At 46.5% G+C, this 9,787-nt stretch overlaps 1 protein-coding gene across 1 annotated transcript in view; it reads left to right on the plus strand.

Moving 5' to 3' along the window:
- The window catches only part of MYD88 (MYD88 innate immune signal transduction adaptor), a 9,908-nt gene extending 752 nt beyond the window's left edge, over positions 1 to 9,156 (plus strand). Inside the window, exons 3-6 of the mRNA XM_005431751.3 lie at positions 4,210 to 4,341; positions 5,911 to 6,091; positions 6,636 to 6,727; positions 8,835 to 9,156. Of these exons, the coding sequence (XP_005431808.2) occupies positions 4,210 to 4,341; positions 5,911 to 6,091; positions 6,636 to 6,727; positions 8,835 to 8,989 (560 nt within the window). The 3' untranslated portion in view covers positions 8,990 to 9,156. The remainder of the gene's footprint in view (positions 1 to 4,209; positions 4,342 to 5,910; positions 6,092 to 6,635; positions 6,728 to 8,834) is intronic.
- The last annotated feature ends 631 nt before the right edge of the window (positions 9,157 to 9,787 follow it).

A 9,787-nucleotide genomic window follows, 5' to 3' on the forward strand; every position in this document is an offset into this window, starting at 1 on the left:
AAGAGAAGAAAAGCCCTTTCCAGATTATGGAGTGCCATCCTGTTTGTTGTGGGATGCTCCGGAGGCTGGAGCACCTGTGCCATGGAGACAGGCTGAGAGAGCTGGGGGTGTTCAGCCTGAGCCAGAGAAGGCGCTGGGGAGACCTGAGAGCCCCTTCCAGCACCTCAAAGGGGTTATAAAAGGAGAGAGAGGGACTTGTTGCATGGGCGGATGGTGATAGGATAAGGGAGGACGGTTTTAAACGAAAAGAAGAGAGATTTAGATTAGATATTAGAAGATTAGATATTAGATTAGCTATTGGGAAGAAAATCTTCCCTGTGAGGGTGGTGAGGCCCTGGCACAGGGTGCCCAGAGAAGCTGTGGCTGCCCCTGGGTCCCTGGAAATGTCCAAGGCCAGTTGGATGTGGCTCTGAACAACCTGGGCTAGTGGAAGGTGTCCCTGCCCATGGCAGGGGTTGGAATGAGATGTCCTGTAAGGTCCTGTGCAACCCAAACCATTGTGTGATTCACAGAAGTCTCACCTGCCTTCCAGGAGAGATGTGTGCTGTGTTTCTGCTAACCATGAGCCCTGCAAAGTAACCTGGAGCCCTGGTTTATCCCAGACCTTCACTTCAAAAGTTTCTGTGTGCCAAAAGATGCTCTTAGCCAGGTTAGCCAGGAGACAGTGTGAAAATTATGATGTGTGGATGTAGTGTGATAGGAAGATGTTTGTTGGGGGACATGAGGGATGTGTGGAACTGGATAATGTTAGGGGGAAAATTCCATGCAAACTGGAAAAACTGAGGCAGATCAGTGAGAAGAATTAAGATCCTTGTGCTGTTCTGATAACTTCTTCTTTTTGCGCTCTTTGTATTCTTTGTGGTCAGAGAAATTCAGAGGGAACCCAGCTGTCATCAGAAGGGGAAATTTTTTGCCAAAGGATTTCCAAAGCCAGAGAATTCCCTGAAGGCCTGTGTTGTATAACAGAGCTTACTGAGTTAGCAAGGAGGAAGTAATAAATCACACTTCCTGTTACTCATGGAGGTAAAGGAAGATGTAGAAATCCATCTCTGTAGAGAGCCTGACCAAGAAGTGATGGAGCACTTCCCTTTGGTCCTGTTGTTCTTCCTACTTTAACTCACAGTCTGAAGGTCAGGTTTTGGGAAAGACAAAAGCATCAGTGTAATTTGTAATCTGCTTATCAGAGATTCCTAACAAATCTGGGGGAGCTTCCAGCTGTGCAGAAGATCTGGGGCTTCACAAAAACCTTGGGATCACCCAGGCTGGTCCTGGCCCTGAGCTCAGGACCTGGCTGTCCCACTGGAAGGGAGTGTGGTGGATGGGCTTTGTCAGAGCTGGAATAGATTCCAGCAGAAAGAGTGAGAAGAGCCTGGGCTGCAGGAAAATCACAAGTTGTACCCAGAGCTGGGTCATGCTGATAAGAGGAGACAGGTAAATTCTTGGAAGAGGGGCCCACTAAGGGCTGTTCAACAAAAATACTCTCTGTGGCTCAGGAAATTCCTTAACTGTGAATAGTCCAAAAGATAGATTGTAAAAACAGATTTGTAGAGTATACCTAAAAGATAGATTTTAGGGAAATACATACATAGATATATATTAGGAAAATATCTCTGTAAGCTTATTTTATTCTTATGTTCTCCCCTAGACACCTGGTTTTGTGCAGTGCTTGAGACAGGATGAGGCTTGGGGCTGGTGAACCTTCAGCCTCACCAGTGTGACTGTTCCTCTTTTATGATTTTTGGCTGAGGGCTGCACTGAGAGCCTGTGACCTGTTGCTGGTGATGAGAGCTCTTGCAGAAGTTGGGAAAGGAAAGGGAAAGGAAAGGGAAAGGAAAGGCAAGGCAAGGCAAGGCAAGGACCAGTTTTCATGTACCCTTGTGCACAGTATTTCCTGATGCCAGGGACAACTTTGTGTACCACTGGAACTTCTTCAGTGGGATCCAGCTCAGAATCAGAAAATACCACTACTGATGTCCCAGCAGCTCTGCCCTAACTCTGATCTTCCTCAGCATTTTATTTCTCTGTAGAATCATCTTCAGCGAGGTGAAGCTTTTTGCTTTGATACATTTGTGCTCTTTCCGGCTGAAACACAGTGATTTTTGTTTCTTCTCTGACCTGTTACAAAAGTGCTACTTTCCTGCCTGACAGTTACTGAGTCTGTTTTCTCTGTGTTCTCATCATGCTACTGATTTTGTGCTTTAGATTTCATGTTCCTATTCTGTTTTTTTCCAATTCCTCAGGAATTTGTTTGACTGCCAGAGGAATGTAAAGCCTAGTTAGGTGCTTGGTGGAGGAGGACACTTTATGGTCCCAAAGTCATCCCTGGTCCTTGTTCACTCTCATTAACCTGTACAATCAGCTGCTCTTTCCAGCTGGGGACTGATCCATCCCAAATCAGAGGCAAGGAGAGAAGACTTGGAGCAAATCCACTGAAAATGAACATTTCTGTATCGAGCACTATGCAATGCTGTTAAATAATTGTCTCTTCTTGCTTATTCAGCAGTATTTTGGATTGTGAAACTGGCTCCTAGGGGAATCAAAGCACACTTAAGGTGGTGGCTGTGTGCCAGTCCTGCCTCTGAGACTGCTAAACCTGTTGGCAACTTCAAAGTGACTTTAGTCATGATTTCAAAGATACTGATTTAGCTGACACACCTGACCAACAGGCAGCTGGCAGAGAGGTGGGACCTGAGTTATGGCTTTAGTGAGGAAAGATGTGAAATCTGAACCTGGTGGCTGGTGAAGAATGTGACTGATTCTCCCCTCTGCAGGACTGGGGAGGCTGAGGGGAGGAGAAAGGCAGATTGGGAATGCCTCAGCCTCAGGAAAAGCTTTGATCAGATCTGAGCCTTATTGGATTGGAGATAATCCAGTAACAAGATGCAAAGCTGAGATAGAAGCAGGGGATGGGGGCTCAGGCTGGGGCTGCTGCAGACCTGCTTGTACCAGGTTGTGTTGCAGGAGGATTCACTGGGCTCCCACCAGCATCCTGCACTTCCAAGGGATCCTTTACTCTGCTCTTGCACCAGTCAGCTGTGCCAGCTGATCAGTACTGATTACCATGGGGGCTTTTTTTAACTCTTAAGTAAAGGCAAAAATCTCTTGGGAGTTTCATCTTTTTCATAATACCTGTTTTCAAATCTCCTTTTACTTTCAGTTCTTCTGTAATTACAGAGTAGCAGAGGCTGCAGAGTTTCTTGTTGGTTCCCCAAAGGCTTCACATTTAGATTTATGATTTATTTTTAAACCAAGTCTGTTTATAATAGATCTGTGCCCATCACTGACCTGATTGGGAAGTTCACAGCAGTGACTGTGACAGGTCTTTGCCCTTCAGTTATCTCAGGGTGGGCTTCATGTCTACTCTGCTTGGGATAAGAGGATCCCTGTTGCTGTTTCACATCATAAAAGCTGCTTCAGGGGCTCCTTAAAGTTTTAGCTGGTCCTGCTGTATGTGGTGAGTGTGGATAGTCATTGTCACCTGCAGTTGTCCTGGCTGGCAAAGGCTGGGGTGTGAATCAGCTCTTGTGTGTCTGCAGAGAATTGCTAAGGTCAGAAAAGACCTACAGGATCATGAACCCAGCACTGCCAAGGCCACCTCTAAGCCCTGTCCCCAGGGGCCACATCTACACATCTTTTGGATCCCTCCAGGGATGCTGGCTCCACCACTGCCCTGGGCAGCCTGTTCCAGTGCTTGACCACCTTTCAGTGAAGAATTGTTCCCTAATATCCAATCTAAACCTCCCCTGGTGCAACTGGAGGCCATTTTGTCTTGTCTTATGGTTTTTTACATGGGCAGAAAGACTGACACCATGAAAACCTCCCCAGCTGTTTTGTGATTTCAAATACTCCAAAATGCAGAACAATGAGAGCAGACAGCAGAGTTGGGACCTGCTCTGCACCTTATTCCTGGTATTAAAGATGTACTGGGACATAGTAGAGCTAAGGGGAGGAGGAAGAATAAAACAAATAAAAGAAAGTACTTCTAAAAATATCAAGAGTGATTTTCAGGAATGAATTGCTAGAGGAGGTGGTGGAGGGAGCATAAAGACATTCAGAAAGAGATGAGAGAAATTTTACATACTGAAAAACCAGACAGGGCGTTTCCCTGTAGCATCCCTGATCCATGAAATAGCTGTTCCTGTTTTAATGAACTCCAGCAGTGTAAACCCACGTCACAGGAGCCTCTTCCCTGGCTGTGTGTTTTTGCAGAGGAGGACTGTAAGAAGTACTTGCAGAGGAAGCAGGAAGAGGCCAACCAGCCCCTCCAAGTACCAGCAGTGGACAGCAGCGTGCCAAAGACATCAGAACTGATGGGCATCACCACCAGGGATGATCCATATGGTAAGAGCCCCTGCTTCCACTGCTGCCTCATTCCTCCTGTTGGAGTCACCTTCCCCATGGGAAGTGCAGAAAACCTGTTTGCTTTCATAGTTCCCACAAGTTTTCATACTCCAGGCCAAAATGCTTTCTTCATTTTTCCTGTTTCTTCGAGCAGAGAGGGAAGCAACCCTGGGAAACACTTCACACAGGAGCAGGCTGGCCCAGAGCCACTGGACACACATGGGAGGGGACTTCACCAAAATATGTCCCTTAGCCCAGCCTGGCCCAGAGCAGCAGCTGCTGAAAGCTCAGGGGGTTGGAGCTCAGGGGGAAGGGTGTCAGAGGTGATTTCCCTGCCCTGTCTTGGTCAGGTGGAACCACCTTGAATGAAAAGGAAGTGGGTTTGAATTAGGTGTGCACTGGGTGGAGAGAGGAAATGGGTTCTGTGTGTGTGCATTGCTGTGTGTGCAGCCCTGCATGTGCAGCCAGGTGTGTGCTGGCCACCTTTGCTGCATGTGTGGACATCACTAACCATCCCCAAATGTCCACAGACCAATTCTGGTGTTTGTACATGGCAGCTTTGCCTGATGTGACCCCCAAGTTAGCAGCATGGCCCTACAGCAGTACCCTCAGTTTGACTGACCTGGCAGACATTCCCCTTCTGCTTCACTGGCTGCTTCTTGGGCTGAATCTGCCTGCTGGGTTGATACTTTCCTCAGCAGCTTTTAGAGCCTGACCTATTTTTTCACTGTGGTAGGCTTTAACTGGCATAAAAAATTGAATTTATCTGTAGTGGCATTGATATGGAAAAAAAATAACACACTTGGAAACTATCCAGCAGTATTAAGGCACTTAATTATGAGAAACATTGCCCTTAAAATGCAGCACTTTAATATTTGGATAACTGCTAAATAAACAAGAGCTGCCAGCCATTAATGTAATTGGAAAACAGGCCCATTAGGATATGACTGCAGGTACCCAGGTTTGACATCTTAGCCATAAAAATGACAGGTTCCAAATTTCAAGGCGCACCCCACAACTCCATCGACAGCAGAGGGCAGGATATTGCTGAATGCTGTTTTGGTTGGGAAGTTTGAATCTCTGTGACCTGAACTAAGAAAAAAGGTCCCAGAGCCATAAGGATATTATAGATGTGAAACTCTTAGTGAAATCCCAGAGTGTCAGGACTCTGAGTTGCATCCCCTGGGGTACTCTGCTCCCTCCAGCTCCACCCAGACTCCCTGCAGCTGGATGTTGCTGCCTCCTCAGATTTTGCCTGTCTGTACCTCAGCTCCTTTCCCTGACCCCTGCCAGGCATTCTGGGTGTGTGTGAACAGCCTGGCCAGTGAAAGCAGCCAGGGCACTGATGAGTGAGTGTTACCTCCTGCCAGCCCTGTTAAGGGCAGGAGTCTGGGCTGAAGGGCAGCTCATCTAATAAAAGGCTAAATTACCTTTGCAAGTGTGGCCAGAGCTTTTCTGTCAGGCTCCTGATTCTCTGAGTCAAAGTCTGTGGGAGCTCTTGAAAGTTCACTACAGGAGTGAACTTCATTTATAGTAGAAGATGACAGCTACATTTTTTAATGGTTTCAGGGAGTGGAACAGAGATATTTGATGCCTTCATCTGCTACTGTCAGAAAGACCTCCAGTTTGTCCAGGAGATGATCAGGGAGCTGGAGCAAACAGAGTTCAAGCTGAAGCTCTGTGTATTTGATCGGGATGTCTTGCCAGGAGCCTGTGTGTATTCCATCAGTGGAGAACTTATAGAGAGGAGGTAAGTGAACCGTGGCTGTTGGGGCCAGCTGTGAGTGTAGTGGAACATCACATTCATTTTACAGTGATGTCTGCAGCATGGTGCCAGTGAAACAGCAAAAATCCACAAGAATGTCTTAATGGGCTTTGCTTTATGCTCTTGGCTCAAAAAGGACAACTCAGACTTTCCCCAGTGTGTCCCTTCATTGTGTTCATGAGGGAGGTGCCACTGTGGTGATGCTACTTATGTTCAATTGCTTTTCTTTGCCTTGTGTGTCATATATAGAGATAGGATCACATAAAGGTTGCACAGACAGTCTGGACTTCATTGTTTCCTCATTTTTTGGTACGTGAGTGTAATCAAGTTTTTCTGTGTAACATCACTATGTGTCTGTCAGTCGTTCCTGCTCTGCAGTTAATTCCTTCTGGAACACAGCCAGGTCCTTCTCTACTGGAGCAATTCAGAGCAATGGTTTCTGCTCTGTTAGTGGGAATGCTTCTGTTTGTGGGAATGAAAACCATCTCGTTTGACATTTTATTTGTTTTCTCCCCTGATTAATCTCCAGGTGTCGGAGGATGGTGGTTGTCGTTTCAGATGATTACCTGGAAAGTGACGAATGTGATTTCCAGACCAAATTTGCTCTTAGTCTTTCCCCAGGTAAGATCACAGAAATATCCCATTTACAATTGCATATTATCCTTTTTATTCCAGTGACATCTAAACCTTCAGCTGAGGTCAGTGGGCACTGTACCACTGGAACTAACAGGGGCTTCATAATTTGGTTGTGCAGGCAGGGGCTTGGGCTGGGTCCCTTGCCCTGCTCTTGACCTTCCTCACGTGACTGTGAGCAAGAAGCTGCCTGTGCTGCACTGCTCCAGCTGTCAGTGGGCTAATGCTGCCTGCTCCAGAAATGTCAGAGCTGCATATCAGGCTTGTGAAGGGCTTCCAGATCCACAGGAAAATTTACTGCTCAAGAGACAAGTAGTATAATAAATCCAGGATGTGAGTAAAGCTGGGAATTAGGTGACAGGTAATGAACGTGCAGATTTCAAGACCAGGCTGGGTGGGGCTCTGAGTAACCTGGTCTAGAAAGTGTCCCTGCCCATAGCAGGGGGGTTAGAACTGGATGATCTTCACGGCCTCTTCTAACCCAACCCATTCCATTTTATGATTCTTGCAGGGATCCTTGAGTATTGTGGATAGGTAAACAAAATATGGAATGAATATTCAGCTTAGGTTGGGAAATTTTTTACATATTTTGTTCTGAATTGAAAAGCCGCCAATTTACTTCTGCCAGGTCTGTTGTGATTGCTCTTTTCTAGCCAGTCGTTCTACAGTTGTTTGTGTTGCTGGGGAGTAAGTGCAGCCCAGCCTAATAGTATGGGGGATATGTAGAAAATATCCTAATAGTATGGAGGATATGTGGAAGAGTATCTGGACATAAAGTCTCTTTTCTAGATGAGGCATCTGACATGATATTATAAAGGACATGCTAGAGGTTAGACTAGAAGCTGGTGGCAGAGACAGGAATTCACTTCATCTCCCTTGACACACTAATTTCATATGATATCAGTTAATCCACTGAACACTCCCAGGACTTTGCATCAGCCCCCTGTTGTCAAGATATGTAGTAAAGTCCTTTTAGTTCTTCACCAGTTTTTTGTGGGCCTCACACCTTCCATTAGAACAGGAAAAGGAAATTCCATCTGTATGGAATGCCCTGAGCTCTGCCAGTGAGAACATGGGTGGAAGTACAGGCTTAGAGAAGTCACAGCATTACTGTTTGTGTGAGGTGTTAGTAATGCACAGAAGGGTTTGGTAGCAGGCTCTGGGAGCTCCATGGATTACTCCAGCATCTGCTGCAGTTATGAAATGTTGGTTATTTGCCTCATCCCTGTCTCAGTGTCATCACTTGTGCTGGGCAGGTGGTGGCAGGGGTCCCTGTGGAGAGCTACAAGGAGAAAACTCCTCTGTAGAAGAGCTGCTCCTTCAAGCAGCAGCAGTTACAGGGAGGGTGCTCTCACCTCGTGTTGTCTCAATACCAGCAGTCCATGTCAGCAGGGGGATTCCTTGGGGAACATCTGCAGCCTGAGTAAATCAGGGCTCAGAGACTTGCTCTCCAGAGTGAGAGCTGGTTGCAATATAATCACATGATGCCCAGTCAGGTAAAAATGCTGGTGTTAGAATGGTAGGTGCTGCTGCCTATTTCTTGTCCCCAACAAACCTCTCCTGGTGAAAAGTATGTTGAGTTAACATTCAGGCAATGCAGTCAAACCCCGACTCAACACTCACCACAACTAGCTCAGCAATAGAGGCAAGAAAGGCTCTTTTGCAAGGTTTTATTTCAACAGAGTCTCATCCAGCTGAAGGGGAACACGGTGAGAAAGAGGAAGACCCAGGTGGAGCAGGCAGCTTAAGAAGGGGAAGGGGTGGAAGGCAGAGCTAAGGGCTGGGCAGAGGGGACTGGCCTCCAGGGCTGCTAAGCCAGTGAGGGGACAGGGGAAGGAGAAACCAGGGGAAGTTGTGACACAGAAGTCCATGGGGGAGTCTGTTTTTCCCACCAGGAGGGCTAACTCTATGGTGAGTAGTTACTGCTGTTTCCAGGGCCAGGGACTTGGGGGTTGACCAAGAGGAGAGAGTTCATGGGATGCTGCAGTCAGGAGCAAAGCTGGATTTTGTGATGTGCGTGCTGTGGTGGGGAGGGAATGGACGTGGGTTCTGCCTGTGGCTCTGTGTGACCCTCTCTGTGGGACCTCCCTTTCAGGTGCTCGTCACAAGCGGCTGATTCCAGTCAAGTACAAATCCATGAAGAACGAGTTTCCGAGTATCCTACGGTTCATTACCATTTGTGACTACACCAATCCTTGCACCAAAAAATGGTTCTGGACAAGACTGGCAAAATCCCTCATGCTGCCCTGATGCAAAGTCCTGAGAGCTGGGTGCTCTTGTAACCTGTCCTGGCTGTGCCTTCAGACCAAGGGTGTCCTTGACATGGGGTCTTCCACCACTTCAGAACCTGGATCCTTGCTTGGAGCCTGTGACCGGGAACAAAGAACTCTCTCCAGCACTTCTTCACAACTTTGAGGGGCAATAAAACAACTGTGTTGGTGTCCCAGGTCAAGTTAGTGAGCAGCAGCATCCAGCATTTGTGGAGTAAGCACTTTCACTAAAAATACTGAATAGACACATCTAGTCTGATACAGGAAGACTCTGTTGTAAGAATTAGCAAGACCTCAGAGCCTCAAACTGCAGGTTTTGTCAATGTTTTAAAGCTACAGTAACATTGAGGCTTGTGGAAGTTTTACCATATTGGACAGGTCTGTCTCTATTCAGGTCACATTTGATTCAGTGACCTTATACCAGCATTTCAAATTCCCAGATTTTACTAAATTTTTACTTCTCCTTCAGGAGAAATTCAGTCTTAAAATACATCTTTTCAATGACAGTCTTACTACACAAAGCAGGGGCTGCTGTTGCTCATTGACTTGACCAAGATCTGCACCTTGGTGGGTCCAGATCTCAAATTCTTTCACCTTTAAAAACCTTCCAAAACACAGCAGCTTTTGGGATGCCTCAAAGGCACAGGGCTAAACACTGAATAAGGAGTGTATTAAATTGACATTTGGGCTGTTTAAAATATGGAAGTGAATGTTACATTACTAGAAAAGAACCTAATTTAATTAACTGCCACAATAATTACTGTATTTCTGTGACTAA

Source organism: Geospiza fortis, unplaced genomic scaffold, assembly GCF_000277835.1.
Source record: "Geospiza fortis unplaced genomic scaffold, GeoFor_1.0 scaffold182, whole genome shotgun sequence".
NCBI classification, from domain to species: Eukaryota; Metazoa; Chordata; class Aves; order Passeriformes; family Thraupidae; genus Geospiza; species Geospiza fortis.